The 16,404-nt window shown below is 53.7% G+C and overlaps 1 protein-coding gene across 1 annotated transcript in view; it reads right to left on the bottom strand.

Annotated features, from left to right (window-relative positions):
* Positions 1 to 362: 362 nt before the first annotated feature.
* Positions 363 to 16,404, bottom strand: part of MXRA5 (matrix remodeling associated 5) — a 28,338-nt gene continuing 12,296 nt past the window's right edge. Inside the window, exons 5-7 of the mRNA XM_027095556.1 lie at positions 11,317 to 16,308; positions 7,072 to 7,972; positions 363 to 3,405 (exon numbers count right to left, since the gene is read on the bottom strand). Coding sequence (XP_026951357.1) covers positions 1,497 to 3,405; positions 7,072 to 7,972; positions 11,317 to 16,308 — 7,802 coding nt within the window. The 3' untranslated portion in view covers positions 363 to 1,496. The remainder of the gene's footprint in view (positions 3,406 to 7,071; positions 7,973 to 11,316; positions 16,309 to 16,404) is intronic.

The following is a 16,404-nucleotide window of genomic DNA, read 5'->3' on the forward strand; positions in this document are numbered from 1 at the left end:
TTGAGTTTGCTTTCTTCCTTCCTCTCGCGGGAAGCCAAAGAGTGCATATTTGAGGAATACTGCTATAGGCACCCGAGATGTCTCCTCCCTAAAGAAAACTGGCTGCAGGACTGCTGTGGCGCTCTTTCTTCAGCCTCCAGTAATCCTGATTCACACTGGAGCTGGTCCCACCTCACCTTCCTGTCAGAGACTCTGCTGGAGCTGGCACCTTGGACTTAGTTTCCTTGCTGGTGAAATACTCACAGAGAAGAGAGTAATTCCAACGTGGTGGATAAAAGCAGTTTTTCAACCAATCTGATCTAAGCGCAGACTCACTTGAAGTGGCTTTTGCCCTTGAAAATATCACTGTCATGACTGCCTGGTTCTTTGGAAAATATTATTTTATTATCCAATGTACATTATTTTGACCTTAAAAATACAGCAAAGCAGTCGTGGAAGTAACAGATCTATTTTTCGAGGACACAAATTGACAGGAGGAAAGATATTTCTGGGCTCCTCTGGAAGGCTCTGGGTTTATTCCGTGCGGTCACAACTTCGCTCTGTCCTCCCTCTCCTGTCGTCTCCCCGGTCCCGCACGGCTCTCTCCGGATAAATTTTATTATCAACAGGGAAATCCAATATCTCAGCATCCCCTACCGGAGGGTCGCTGGGAAAGGTAATATAACAGTGGTTTATGAATTCGAAGGAAGTCGGGAAGGAAACTGGTTTTAATTGCATTTCCGTGCCTGGTCTAATGTATACAAACCTTGTAAAGACCAATAATTTATTATTTTTAATGAGACAGAAAGTATGTCTTTCTCTTTCTACTCTCATCGTCTGATTAGAAAGAAAAAAAATATATATATATATAAAACACTATATAAAAAGTGAGTTCCAGGGAGAAAGCGTCCTTTCCTATAAAATGGGAGCTGTACTGTAGGACACTTGTACGTGAGACACAAACAAACAATCCCTCTGGTTCTCAGCCCTTGTCGGGCACACTGGAGTTCTGAAGTGACAGAAGGAGTAACGGAAAGACGGATACTCATTCTAGAACGTTCTATCATGTTAAAACGGCAGCGGGTTAACTAGGGAATGCATCTTCCGCGGGGGTAGCAAGGCACTGTGAACCTCGACAGCTTCTCTGCAGTGAAGGCTCCTTAGATATCCTACAGACGCCCGTTCAAGCATCAGGATGGTACCAGCAACGCAGAATTTGTAATTTGCGCCCAAGTCCTGTGAAACGGAAGGCAAGAGCATACAGCATCCTGTAAACATGAAAGGAAGTCCCCCAGAGAGGCCGACACCCACTTCCCGTGTCTGCATTGCTTCCTTTCGTCAACGAGCACAGGTCAAGGTCGACAGTGGGCCTCGAACCCAAGCCGGAGGGGGCCACCGTGTCCCGGGACAAATCCTTTTAGAGCCCTGACTCTCCGGCCCCCGCTGTGAACCCAAAGGAGGCTTCGTTCTAACTTCGGAAGCAGCGGCCGTGGAGTCCAGGGTGTGCTCCCGGGGTTTCAGTAGACGTGGACGTAGGTTGTTTTTGAGTCACGGCCCAGGAGGTTTTTGGCGGTGCACTTGTAGAAGCCCGCGTCCCTCTGGGTGGCCTGTTGGATGATTAACGACCCCTGTGGGTGAAGAAACCTGTTCCCGTAGAGACGGGGCTGCGTCCCCGCGGTCAGGTGCGATTTGTCCGGCAGCTCCCAGCTTATCTCGGCTTTGGGAATGCCCACGGCCAAGCAGTTCATCTTCACGGTGCTCCCGGGCCGGGTGTAGATGACAGGTGTGGGTTCACTGGTGATCCGGGGAGGATAGGCAATCACGATCACCGGGACGTTCACGACGGAGGGTCCGTACTCCGTGTCCGCCTTGCACACGTAGGTGCCCCTGTCGAAGACGGACGCGTCGCGCACGGTGAGGGTACCGTTTTCCCAAAGGGTGAAGCGTCCTCGGACCTGGGGACCCTCCAACACCATGCCGTTGGGCAGCGTCCAGGAGGAGTGGGTCTGCCGGGCCCCCGGGAGGATGCAGGGCAGCTGCAGGGTCTCCCCGTTGATGATGCTGACCAGGTTGTGGTACTGGTTGCTCGTTTCGGGTTTCAGCCCCACCTTCAGAGACACCAGCCTCTCCGTGTAGCCCGCCGAGTTCCTGGCCACGCAGCGGTACGCCCCGGCGTCCACGGAGGAAAGGCCGCTGATGTGGAGCATCCCGTCGCCCTTGTGGTAGAACCTCTGCAGCTGGTGGCCACTCTGCAGCTCCGTCCCGTTGGGAAGGACCCACAGCAGGGTGGGCGTCGGGGTCCCGGCTGCCGAGCAGTTGAGACTGATGGTGTGGCCGGCCATGGCGGTGATCTTCTCGCTGACCGGGTCGTGGAAGATGGGCTTCTCCACGGGCTCCAAGACCGTAAGTTGCACGATGAGTCTGGCTTCCCCGCCCTCGTTACGCCCAATGCACGCCAGCTGGACAGAGTCGCTCTTCCTCAGACTCTTGATGTCCAGGGTACCATTGCGATGGATGGTGATGCGGTTGCCATAGTAAGGGGCCGGCAGGACCACGCCCTCGGGAAAGGCCCACAGCACTCTCGGCGTGGGGATGCCTTCTGCCTTGCAGTCGATGAGTTTGCGACTCCCTCCTGGGGCAATCTCCCGCACCGTGGTGATAGCATTGGGGTGCCCGTTGATCTTGGGCGACTGGACGTTGACGTGAATCCAGACCGTCTTCCTGTCCTCCCCGGCGCTGTTCCTGACCACGCAGGTGTAGTTGCCGCTGTCCGAGCGCTGGGCTTTCTGGATAAGGAGAGTGCCGTCCTGATATATCTGGTACTTGTCGGAGGAGGTGGGGATCTGCCTGCTGGTTGGAGAAAGCCAGGTCACCCTGGGCGTGGGTTCCCCTTTGGCCTCACAAGCCACGGTGACCACGTCCCCGTAGGGGACCTGGACCACGGAGTACGTCTTATTCCGGATGACGGCGGGCTCGGTCACCACCTTGACGCGCACCCTCATCTCATCCTTGCCAACCTGATTTTCGGCAAAGCAGGTATAGTCACCTTCCTCTCGCAACCCGACCTCGTTGAAGTAGAGGGTTCCGTTGTTGAAAACGACGTAGCGCTTGGTCCGTCCACCGCTGTCGTCGGACTGCATGAAAGAGTTGACCAGGCTGCCGTCCGGGAGGCCCCAGGAGATCTCGGGGTTGGGGAGCCCGGTGGCCATGCAGTCCACTTTGAGGTCGCCCCCATAGAAGACCCTGTGGTCGTTCTCCTCCTTGTGCTGGATCTTGGCTGCTTTCATGACCACGTTGACCTTAAGCATGACGAAGTCATCGCCCACCTTATTCCGGGCGACGCACAGGTAATCCCCCGCATCTTTGTCCGTGACGGATTTCACCACCAGGGTCCCGTTGGCAAACGCCTTGATCCTGGTGTCAAAGCTGACCGAGAGAAAGAAAACAGAATGAGATGTCAGTCTCCCGAACGCTGTCTCTCCCGGCTTGAGGTCACCGGAACGCAACAAAAACGTGTGGATCTCAGAACTCTGGGCGCACAGGGCTGCCGCTCAAAAACGCTGGATGGATTTTGCAGCCCGGAGGGGACGGCCATCCAAACGCATAAGTGATTTATTTACCAGTTAAGAACTCCCCGGTGGAGCCTGACCTTTGGCTGGCCTGGCCTCTGATTCGAAGATGTGAAACGCAGTCTAAGACATCAGCCCGGTTTGTGTGGGCGTGTGTGGATCAAATATTTGCCTGTTGTCAGCGTGGAGCTTGTTGTAATGATAAAAGCAGATCAAATTCTAGCGTCCTGGACAGAATGAATGTGCATTAACCTTAGGTAGAGGTGACATTTTTCCTAAAAGTTTTAGAGACGATGTTTACTCTTGACAGTTTTTATGATGTTGTATCCCATTATGAGGCAAACAGGCAGCAAAATAGCTACAGTATGGATCACGTAGTTGTGGTTATACCCAGAGTTTCGAGGCTACGATTGGATTCTTCAGAACTTGGTGCTATTGGTGTACAAGCTCCTTCCCTAGAATCTGTAACGAAAGCGTCATGACCCTCACCAGCTCGTATCCTCCTGCTGACTTTCCGTTTCTCCACGTGGCAGACCTAAACTCACACACTGCTGAGTTAGTATTCGAGAAAGAATTTTCAGTTTAAAAAGGCAACATGGAAAGAAAGACAGAAATATCTTCACTGGGCGTGTGACATTTTTATAAATATACATCGGCATGTCCTCCAGCAACGCAGAACTAATGTTTTGAATAACGGGGTGAAGAGATTTGGGAGGTTCCTACTTTAAACGTGTCCAGATTGAAAATCTCAATTACTTATAATTCTGGCATCTGCAGGGAGAGCTTGACTATTATCCCTAAATATTTCCTGCACACTGTGTCATTCTAATAGCACGTCTGGAACCGTGTCACTGATTTAAAAAAAGAGAAGTGTCTGCCTATGATGGAATTCAAGCCTGATTATCGTTCATCAAAGCACCTACCAACAAGGACCACGTCACGTGTTTTGTTGGTCATGAGCGAGAGTCCAGTCAACCTGAATCAGTAGGTCATTCGATAGGCGTGGAGCAGACAGAGGTATTTTAATGAGTCTTGGAGTTAGAATCCAAAAATGTATACAGTAGCACATGTCTGTAAACATTTAGAAACTTCTATAGCAGCAAATCCTAACCTTGGTCATTATCTGAATCAGCAGAGCGACTCTGAAAAAGATGCATGGCTACACATTACAGGAGACTGAGCTTCGAGACAGGAAAGTCCAGTATCCCTGTTTTACAACAGTCCTAGTGTGTAGGCAGGGCAAACAGCCCGTTCTTTTAAAAAACTCACATGGGCTGTTTCATTACACTTTTCTGAGAATGTCATTAGCCAGAAGCTAGGAATAATGAAGCTACAGAGACTGTGGCTTATGGTTTATAGCGAGATACCAGTAGCATGGCCCCAAGTCACACCGGAACTACATTCTTTCCCTTCAGTGTTCAGTCAGCACTGCCTCAGCCTCGCCAGTGTCGATGGAAAACAACCCTCTGCGCGGCAGGACACCGGCTCAGCTGGAAGATACTGCGGGGAAAATCGGGCATGTGGTATTCCGGATCGACGGTGCAGGGCTCACTAGGCACCACCCAGCCATCTGAAGTTAAAATACGGCGACTTGGCCCTTCTCCTGCGCTGGAAGGAGACTGGGCAGACCAGACACAGCTGCGCAGAGCCTTGGGCGCTGCTTTGGGTCACGTCCCAGGGAGGAACCCACGCCGAGGTGGGTTCCTGTCTGAGCTGCCAGGCTGTGTGGGCTGGAGACGCACCACAAGCCAGGGGGTTTCCAACATGACGCCACGGATGTGTCTTTGCTTCCCGTTGCCAATCACTGTCTCTTTCCTCTGCATCTTGAAACACTTATTAAAGAGACAGTGGCTTTTGGGGTCTACCTCAGGGTTTCTCAGCCTCGGCACTACTGATAGCAGGGGCTGGATGACTCTCTGTGGTGAGACGTCCTGTGCGTGGTGGGGTTTCGAGCAGCCTCCCGGGTCTCCACTAATCAAAGAGTATCAACCCTTCCCCACGAGCTGTGACTACTGAAAATGTGTCCAGACATGGATGAGTGCAGCCTGGTAGACAGAACCGTCTAGTTGAGAACCACTTCCATAGACAGACAGGCGACAGACAGAGGGTTAGAGATAGAGAAAGATCACAGAAGAGATAAATGACAGATGATATACAGAGAATACATGATAGAGACACATGGAAAGATACTATAGAGATAAATAATACATATCACATAGGTGATGACAGATAGATAAAAATAAATGATAGACAGATAGACACAGATGATAGAGAGAGAGGTAAGATGGATGGCTAGGTAGGTAGATAGAGCTAGAGACAGATGAAGATAGATGATAAGGTAAATGACAGATGATATATATAGATACATAGAATAGATGACAGGCAGATGCAAAGATACTAGATAAACGACAGATATCAGATAGGTGATGTTAGATATATAAAAATAGATGATTGGTAAATAGGTAAAGGGTTTGAGCTAGATATGGAAAGGTGAGGGATGCCAGATAGATACATAGAATAGAGGACAGACAGGCAGATGGAAAGGTACTAGATAGATAAACGATAGATATCAGATAGGTGACGACAGATAAAAATAAATGATAGTTTTCCTTGCTAAGACAGTATTTCTCAGCCTCAGCACTACTGATATTTGGGGCTAGACGACTCTCTGACGTGGGGCTGTGCTGTGCACTGTGGGGTGTTCAGCAGCATCTCTGGTCTGTACACACACCGTGCCAGTAGCATCCCCTCCTTGCTCCCCAAGTCTCATCAACCAAAAATGTCTCCAAACATGGCTCAATGTCCCCGGGGGACAAAATCCCGCTTGGTCGAGACCCACTGCTCTAGAGTCATACATCTGCGAATTGAAGACGTGGCAGGGCAAGGTGCTTTTTTTCCTAGCCAAGATGAACTCTTAGAATTGCAGATGTGCTACCTTTGTGCTGCCATTTGCCTTTAATTTCTTTGTTTTATCTCCTTTCCTTCTATTGCTAACACATTTCGAGATAGATCTGAAGCTCCGATGTGTTTTGTTGAGATTAGAATAAGACAAGAAATTGTTTTATCTAATTATTTAAATACAGTTAAAACTACGAGCATGAAAACAAAAGCTATTGCTTTATCTTTCTTTGGAGGCGGGGAGTAGAAAAGCAGGGCTAAGGGCTAGGTGTTTGCTCTGCATCTCAACTGATAAAGACAAGATTGGGACTTCCCTGGCGGTCCAGTGGTCAACACTCTGCGCTCCCAGTGCCGGGGGCAAGGGTTCGATCCCCGGGCGGGGAAGGAAGATCCCACATGCCGCCCCGGGCGGGGCGGGGAACAAAGAAAGAAGACAAGATTGCATCGTGTGAGAAAGAAATGCCCCCCACCCGGCCCACACAGGAAGCAACATCTGCGCGTCAGCACTGCCGACAAGGAGTCATTCCTTCTTCTGCCCGACCCCATGAGGAGGTTTCCCCAGCACCCAGAGGGGAGACAGGCTCAGGAGCCCCGGGACTGCTGGCGAGGCAGGAGCGCCACGTACCTGAAGAGCGCGTCTATCATCCTCTTGGACGGCAGCCTCCAGAGGATGCGCGGCCAGGGGTCTCCGGAGGCGCTGCAGTCCAGCCGGAGGGTCCCCCCGTAGCGGACGTCGGTCCTCTGCGGGGAGGTGCCCGTGATGCGCGCGTTGGCGGCGGCGCGCTGCACGGTGAGCTGCACGGTCCTGCGCGCCGAGCCCACCAGGTTGGCGGCCACGCACTCGTAGCGTCCGCTGTCCTTGGGTGCCAGGTTGCGGATGTAGAGGGTCCCGTTGGGGAAGACGAAGAGGTTGTCGTGGATGAACTGCGAAGGGCGGATCTGCGTCCCGTCCCCCAGCGCCCAGCGCACGCTGGGCAGGGGCGCGGCCTTGGCGGTGCAGTGGATGTGAATGCTGAGGCCAGGGGGCAGCGAGATGTTCTCCAGCTCCTCCTGGTGGATGACGGGTGGGAGGGCCGCCACGTGCAGGCGGATGGCGAGGCTGTCCGCGCCGGCGGCGTTGCTGGCCACGCACTTGTACACGCCCCTGTCTGAGAAGGACGCCTCCTTGATGGACAGGGTCCGGTTTTCGTGCAGCGTGATCCTGCCCTCGACGGGGGAGACGGTCTGCCACACCCTCCTGTCGGGGAAGATCCAGGAGATCTGGGGAGCCGGGGTCCCCTTGGCCAGGCACTCCATGGCGATGGTGTCGCCCAGGTAGACGGTGACATCCTTGTAGTGGGCGGCTAGGATCTGGGGCTGCTGCACCGTGACCGACAGCAGGACCAGCATCCTGTCTGCTCCGTGCAGGTTTGTGGCCGTGCACAGGTACTGGCCGCGGTCCTGCACCTGTACGTTTCTGATGACGAACGTGCCGTTCTTCAGGACTTCAAACCGCTGCACTCTGGTGTTGGGGGTCATGAGAGCCCCTGGAAACCAAACACAGGCACCGTCAGGTTCAGGGCAAACACGGTCTTGCCAAAGGGGCGAAACAAGGATTATGAGTTAATCTGATTCTGCTCTTTATGTCCAGGCAGTGAAAGCAAAAAAAGACCCACCCCCCAGTGCCTCTGATATTCGTCTTGGATGTTACACTGATCCCCAGATCAGGGCATAGGCCACCTTCAGGCCAAGGCAGCAGGCGTGGTTTTCAGAGAGGGTTCTGGAAGCCGCCAGAACCCGTCATGAAGCCCAGGGTCTCCCAGGGTGGCCTCTTCATTTACTTTAGGTACTGGAGAGGCAGCCCCACTTCGCTCAGCCTCTGCCTCGCCGCGTGGAGGCTGTCCTCCTGAGGTCCCCAGGTCGGCTGCAGGGATGCCCCAGGTTCTCAGTCACCGCCCGCCTCTGTCCGGCCAGGGTCCCGAGAGCGACACGGGGCTGGTCGTGCTGTGCCCCGCCTGGTTGCGTTGCAGGCTGACGCAGGCTTCCTGACGGTGCCTGACAGTCAGAGAGCACACATCCGTCCTCCTCCCCACTGCCTACACTCCCTGTATTTTATAGCCCATCTCTCAGGACTCTGCCACGGTCGGGGTCTGTAATAATCAAGAGTTTCTGATGTTTTGACGTGTTGGGGCCTTGCTGACCTTCCAGGGACGGCCAATTCCTAGAGATATAGCAGAGGACCCCCCTTCCAAATGCAAACTCACCCATCCAGAGCCTGCCCCCCACTCCCTGCTCTGAGAGGCTCCCATACTCTGGGCCACCATCCACCTGCCCTCATCCCCCCAGGACAGGTACCAGACAACTAGGGCAGCCCGTGCACCCAGGACCTGCTGGAATTTTTCACACCAGGCCGTCCTAACCCCGCTCGCCCTGCCTCACCTGTTCCTTCCTGCGAAAATCACAGGAAAGGCTCTCGTCTGGTTTCCCCCTTTCCCTCTGCCTCCCGACCGACCCTGGTGCTTCCCCGTGTAACCCCGCTTGGTGTGCTGTGCCCCTTCCTCTTGGCAACCGTGAGCGACCAAGTGTCTTTTCAGTGGCAGTCATCTCCTGACCTGTTAGCCTCACCTTACCTGAATAATAACAAATCCTATATTGAAAGACTGGGAAAAGCCCCAGCAAACCCTGAGTTTCAATCCTCCCACCCTATCCCACGCTGCTCGGTTCCCAGGTCCATGCGCCCGTCAGTGGGCTATTCATTTTAGTTTTGACAAACTCCTCTGCTTCTTTTCCTAGTCATTTTCTCTAAGCTGGGAGTCCTGCCTTTGCATGGAACCCTGGAACCCTGGACGCTGTTCCCAGCCCTAGTGCTGCGGATTCATGTCCTCGACCTCCTAAGTTACCTGAAACTTCCCCCGACAAGGCTTTCCGTCGTGCACGGGGTACTGCAGGTGAGTCTTCCCAGCCCACCTGCTCATAGGGAAACAGGTGCTGGTTGACGACAGTATAACCTCCCTGCCTTCGAGGAGATGCAGGTCCTTCTGGTCTGGGTCCAAGCCCTCCTGGATGACAGGTGACTGTGGGCGTGGAAGGCCTCCTGCTGCCCCTCAACCACTTCCCCACTGAGGGATTTTATGATGCAGAGACCCCCAAGCGCTTGTCTATTTCAGGTGGGAGGGAAAGCCCACTAAAACCGCCTGCAAATCACGATGGGCAGGTAGAAGTTGGCTTCCTGTTAGCACTCGATGAGATGATTTGGTTTACTGGGTAGAAAAGGTTCAATACAATAAGAGACATCGTGCAGCTCCAGAAAACAACGCTGGCTGGATGGGAGACTGTCTGGTTTGGGCATGAAATGAGGAAGAACTTTCTGAAAACTGGAGCTAGCTAACAAAGGAGAAGCCAGCAGTAGAAACAGATTCCTGGTCAGGTAGAGGAAGGTGCGTGACTGTCTAGGGAGGGGGCGTGGTCCAGGGATGCTCTAAATGGCACAGGGTATGGTAGACGCTAAGGATGAATGCAAATGGGATCTCCCAGGGGAGGAATACGCCTTCCTTCGAAGGCACAGTCCTTCTAGAATGAAAACCCCGTGGTGTTCCCCATTTGCTATTTCAAGCAAGTTCCTTATTAGATCATTACGAAAGCGTTTGCTGTCAAATGCGGAGCTGATCAAAGATGCTGGTAATTTCCCTGTGCTCAGTGGTCTCTGCTCACCACTGGGGCACAGCCAACATGTGTGAGATAAGCAGGGAATGTACAGTTCTCTCTAGTGATAGCAGCACTTGTCATTTCCTGGATTATCTAAATGGCAACCGAAGAAAACCCAACCCTCTGAACAGGATGCGAGCCTGACGGACTCAGCCATGTTGAGAGAGAAGGGAAGAGAAAGGGGAAAAGGGAGGTCCGTTCGTGGAGGCTGTAGGCCCTCTGCTATTACTTTCTTCCGTCTCCTAGAATCTCTTTCGCCATCGGGAAAGCCGATGGTCATTTTATGAAGCACAGTGGTCTTTGGGCATCCCAGCCTGCTAAGTAGAGACCACTGTATAGAGCCTTGTTACGGACTGAACTGCGTTCCCACCACAATTCATATGTGAACGCCCTGACCCCCCAGGACCTCAGAATGTGGCTGTATTTGGAGTTGGGGGTCTTTAAAGAGGGGATGGAGGTACAATGAAGTCATTAGGGTGGGTCCTGATCCCACAGGACTGGTGTCCTTGTAAGAAGACGGGATTAGGACACAGACGCACACAGAGGGGCGACCCTATGAGGACACAGGGAGGAGATGGCTGTCTACACACCAAGGAGGGAGGCCTCGGGAGGAACCAGCCTTAGTGACACCTTGATCTTGGATTTCAACCTCCCCAAACTGAAAGGAAATACATGCGCTGTTCTAGCCGCACCATCTGTTCCGGCGCTTTGCGACGGCAGCCCGAGCGGACTCATACGATCCTATCTCTAGGTTCAAGTCAAAGCAATGCCTGATGAGCTCACACCAAGCTTCACTGACCTTTCAAGCCAGCGCGAGGACAAGAGGGGTTGGCACAGTTCCCCTCACGCCCCTCTGCACCCCGACATGGCTCGTGGAGGACTTCTGTGCTGGACCTCACTGGGAGGAGGCAAGAGTGGCACGGCCCTGAGCCTCGGTTAGGAATGCCCTACCCAGAGAAGCTCGCACGTGTTTCCATGACTCCATTAAAACCCGACACCCATTTTAATTCCCCACTTCCCGTGCCCGTAAAGGAATACACCTGTCGGCGGATTCTCAGATGTCCTTTGCCATCCCATCTGCCTGTCCCTCTGCCCGGAATCTCTGGTTCTACCTGCACTCACGGACTCCAGTAAGCCCCTCCCCTACACAAGCCCTGGTTACAATGCAGGTGTGTAAACGCCCTACCTGTGGACGGCTTTGTCCAAGTCACGAAAGGCTTGGGTTTCCCCATAGCCTCACACGGGAACATGACATCTGTCTCGGCAGTGACGGACACGGTCTGGGGGGATTTGGTGACAATCTGGGGCTTTTCCCCGAACGTCCAGAATTTGGATGCAGGTGGTCCTCTGGAAGAGAAGAGCTTTGAGCTGCTCTGATGGAAGCTTCTGGAAGGCTGGGCAGAAGATGTCATGAAAGGGATGGAGCTCCGGGTGGAGTAGACCAGAGGGATGTTTCTTAAGTTTGTTGAGGGTGGTGTCACGGTCCGGGGAAGGTGCAGTACAGGAGGTGCTGGGGGACCAAAGTCCACATGGGTGACGCTCTGAGAATGTATCCTGTTGTAGGGACCCGGGTTGACTTTTCTCCCTCTCGTCCCTGGGGCAGGAGAGGTGGGGACCTGAGGCTTCGGAGTAACTGTCAACTGTGGAAAAGAGAGGGTCCTGTTGAAAAAGAAAGGGACTCTTCCATCGGGATAATACGGGACTCTGGAATCCGGAAGCTTGCCAGCTGGGTCTCTTGAGTCAGGGATGCTGTTGTCTCCAAACGATGTGGGGCTGCCGTTGAATGGGTCAGTTCCCCGGTCAGTCGACTTACTAGGAATGCTAGGATTGGACCTCGGCAACGGAACCACAGGAGTTGTTGAACTTGGTAATACTGGAGCTGTAAAGTGCTTATTCTCCGGCGGACCCCTCGACGGATATGCAGTGATCTCCAGTCTGCTGGTCAGGTGGGGCTGGCGAGTGACCACGTATCTAAAGGAGCTTTCTGTGGCCGTGTGTGGCCGCCTCACGGTTCCTCTCTGGGGGACCGCTGTGGCAGCGACTCTGGCTGGTTGCTGGAAACCTTGGACCCTCCCAGCCTCGTGGTGAGCATTTGGACGCCCTGGAAGGCTGTTTTTGGTCGTACCGTCCAAGGCTTCCTTTCGCAACTCCTGCTTTGGAGTGAAGGTAAACTTGTCCTGGTGGGAAGAGGGAGTGGATAATTCGTTTGGCTTCGATCCATGCTGAGTTCCTTCGTTATTCACTGAAGGTGTTCCGGTGGCTGGGGTCCCCCCAGCATAATGGAAGAAAACGTTTTGTTTGGAAGCGTCTGACGTTGGCAGTGTTTCTGACGTAAGAGGTGTGGGCTTTGCGGTGGTTTCAGCCAGAGACACACGAGTTGTGGGTGGGAGTGGGGTTGCTGGTCCCCCAACCAGGGCACGTGTGGAGACTTCATTCCGGTGTCTAATTTCAGAACGGAGAGTGGCTGGAGTGGTTTCACGATGACTCTGACCACTGATGGTGGTTTCCACCTGACTTGAAGATGCCTCTACTTTTAGGATGGCGAGAGCAGTTGAAGGGACCGCTTCTTCCTGTTGCGAGAGCATAGAGACTGTGGCAGAAGGTGAAAACTCAGAAGGAAAACCTAGGTCCTCCGACTCTTTTAAAAAGGGTGAGTCTGTAAGAGCTTCTGAAGAGCTGGTAACAGGTGGGTCTGTCTGCAGCCGCTCAGGCTGGGCTGCCCTTGGAGGAGTCCACCTTGCACTTCCCGGAAAGCCAGAAGGAGGGGCTGCCTCCTTAAACACTCCCACACTGGAGACCTCGGCCCCAGAAGGTGAGGCCACATGAGTGACTGACTCGCCAGGGACCAGACCGTCGGTTTTAGAGTCCTTGATGTTTGTGACATCGTAATTCTTAATTTCCTTTCCGTCCGATACAGGCTCGTCTGTGACTGGAATTGTCTCTTGGAATTTATCATGAGATAAATGTGCTTCGGTGGCGGCTGTCCTGTCATCTTCCACTCTGGTTATCTCACGTGGGTCTCCAGTTGTGAGAGAAACGGTGGTGGGTGAAAGTACAACTTCTGAACTGGGGGTAACAGTGTTTGTATGTTTATTTTCTGGGGAAGGGCTGGGCTTGGACACAGACGCTATAGAGCTCATGGTAGAGGTGAGGTATCGCTGTTTCTTTGGCCTCTTCCCATGTTTCCTGCGTGGGGCGCCCCTGGATGCCAGTTCTGCATGCTTCTCCACGTCCATCAGTTTTGGGGTACCAACGGTGCTGTCAACCCAAGATGTAGGAACCAGCAAGCTTTCCGCTTGGCCTGGAGTCTTCACTTTGGGTGCCTGAGTCAGTGGTGCCAAAAAAGTGGCCGCTGGGGCGAACGTCGTGGGCGGGGTTTGTTTATGCCGGTGCCGGAATCGGTGGGGGCGCAATCGCCTCCTCCCGCTGGGTCTCCTTCGGGAAGGATGAGTGGTCAGCGCTGACGGGGACGTGGCCTTTGGGGCTGGCCTCATCATGGCTACCGTGCTGGTGTCCCTGTCGAGCAGAACGCCAAGCGTGGTTCCCTTGGGGTGCTTCACGGCAGTGATGCTCGTCATGGCTTCCAGGGCTGAGGCCAGCAGAGTGGTGGATTCGATGCCTTGCCTCTTACTCTCAGGAATTCTGGAGCGTTTGGGGTCTCTCTCTCGCAGACCTCCTTCCTGCAGTGTCTGAGAATTCTCCTCTGTGCCCTTGGGAATCCGTGGGTGGCCCTGAGTGCTTAAACCACTTTCCACAAGCTCGGGGCTCTCTGTTTGCTCTTGCAGACCTGTTTGTGCTGGGACGTCGGGGTCCCCTAAAACGGGATCTTCAAATGGCTCAGAGGTCCTGGTGTCAGCAACCCACGAGGCAGGCACTGGAGTAACGTGTGCGGAGGTCTGTTCTTTCGTCGTGCTTTCACCTGGTTGTGAATTTGTCTCCAGATCTTGGTAAAAGTATGACAGGGTCTCGGACTCTGCCAGGGAGATGGCATCCAGTGGCGACTCATACTCACTGGACGGAGCCCCTGGCATGGACCCAGCGTCTAGTGTAGACCAGCCCTCTGTGGCCATGTTTCTGTCAGTGGGCTCTTCGCGGACCATATCCAGGGTCTGTAGAGTAGAAGATTCGTAAGGCACAGGTAGCGGTGTCGTGGCCGTAGCCCAATTCGAGTCAACTGCAGTGGGAGCTGCAGGCTTGGTCTTCTCAGAAAACTCTTCATCAATCAGTTCTTCCAGGTATGCGCTTGTCACTTTGGGGTCAGCAAGAATCACTCCGTCGTGGCCAGACTGGACCAGAGCCATCCTGGTGGAAGAAACAGTGCCGGAAACCTGCTCTTCCTTGCCAAATAAAGAGACATCTCCTGAGGACTCTTCTGCACTGGTTGTGGTCTGCACAGGTGATACTGAGCGGGGAGCAGCTGCAGGCAAAAGGGGTGTCACTTCTAGACTCTCCGATGGAGGAGTGCTGGTTCTAACGACCTGGGGTACTTCTGTTCCCTTAGGGAGATTTCTCCCACGCACTCTGGCGAGAATATCTGCCCACTGCTCTGGACTGATCTGTTTGTTTGCCACGTTTATCCTTCGTCTGGACTCAAACACTCTGCGACCTTCTGCGATGTTTGTGTCTGGTTCCTTTTCGGAAGTCTTCCAGTGTTTCAGTTTTCTGCGCCCTTTCTTGGTTTTCTGACCTCCAGCGATGGCATCGTGCTTTGCTTTGATGAACATCTCTTGGTCCTTTGGATGGAGAACTCTCCTCATGGTGTTACCTTCATCTCCTAGGCCAGATCCCCCTTCATCCTCCACCACATCTCCTCTTCCTCTGGAAAGGGTCTTCCCACCTGGGCGTCTGCCTCTTTTCGATGACCTGGCAGATCCCTTCTTACTCACCATGATCCCCACCGTAAAATGATCTGCCCCTTGCTGGTTGACAGCCACGCATCTGTAGTAACCACTGTCGCTTCCTTGGACCTTTGGGATGTAAAGAGTTCCATCGGCCAACATGTATGTGTGTGACGTGTTAGCCATAGCGTTAATTATCCTTCTGTTTGGAAGGATCCAGCTGATCTCGGCTTCAGGTATGGCCAGAGCACTACAAGGCAGCGTCACCGGCTCCCCCGGGCTCTTCTGAATGGTCACGGTATGTCCGTCAGGGGGCTGAGTGACAGGTGGTTGCACAAAGACCCTATAGACCATTCGATCCATTTCATCCCTCACCTGCGCAATGCACTGGTACAAACCAGCGTCTGACTGCTCCGTGGATTTGATCTTCAGCCAGCCGCTGGTGAGGATGGAGAATCTCCCGTCCTCGTCTTCCATGGGTGCCTTCAGGACAGAGCCATCTGGGAGCACCCAGGAGATGGACGGGCTCTCAGAAGCCTTCACGTTGCAGCTCAGCTGGCATGGACTCCCTTCCAAGACGGTCTGGGCTCTCTGCACCGCTCTGCTAGGCTCAATCATTACCCAGCTTCTGCTCCGAGACGGCCTCGCGTCTTTGGCGGACACGGTGACAGCATGTTGAGAGGAATAGGACAGCAGCACTGTTTGGGCCGTGCTCTGACGCCGGTTGAGCTGGAGGTGTATGGACGGCTGCGTAACCCACTCTGGCTCTGCCAGGATGTGGGCTCTGACGCCCGTGTAGTAGAGGGTCTCGTCGTCGGCGTCTTGCCTGTACTGGTAGCCGAGTCTGGGGTCTTTGCTGAGCGTGAGCTCCCGGTGTAGCGTCACAGGGACCTCGCTGTAATAGGCAATCAGCTTCCAGAGTTTCTCATAGTTTTCTCGCGTCATCGGACACTCGAAATCCAAGGCGACCGTGGCGTTTATCTCTATCTCTTGAGGGTCTGTCTGGTTCAAGTGTAGCTGGTACACGTCCACGGGCTTCTTGATGTCACAGACCAAGTTCACTGTGTTCCCGTGTTCGTCGCTCATATTCAGAGAGACGTTCCATACAGGATACTGGAAGCCCTGCAGGGAGGACGGGCTGTCGCCGTCCTGCTCTTGACTCTGATTTTCCTCGCTACTCCCGCTCCCGTTCTGTCTCAGAGGGGACTCGATAGAAGGCTTCTCACAGGCGATGTCCTGCAGCCTCTGAATCTCTTGTTTGTGCAGCTTCCTAGGACTGAAGCACGTGGAGCACAGCTGACCCCCTTCGTAGGCCTTGTCCTTCTTACATTTCAGAATCCCTGAAACACGCAATCACACACAAACATGCTATGAGTCAGTGACGCAAAGAACGGCCGGAGGGTTAAAGCTTTTGCATCTTTATCACCCGGATGCAC

Source organism: Aethalodelphis obliquidens, unplaced genomic scaffold (genome assembly GCF_003676395.1).
Source record: "Aethalodelphis obliquidens isolate GAN/ISIS:26980383/991018 unplaced genomic scaffold, ASM367639v1 scaffold91, whole genome shotgun sequence".
NCBI classification, from domain to species: domain Eukaryota; kingdom Metazoa; phylum Chordata; class Mammalia; order Artiodactyla; family Delphinidae; genus Aethalodelphis; species Aethalodelphis obliquidens.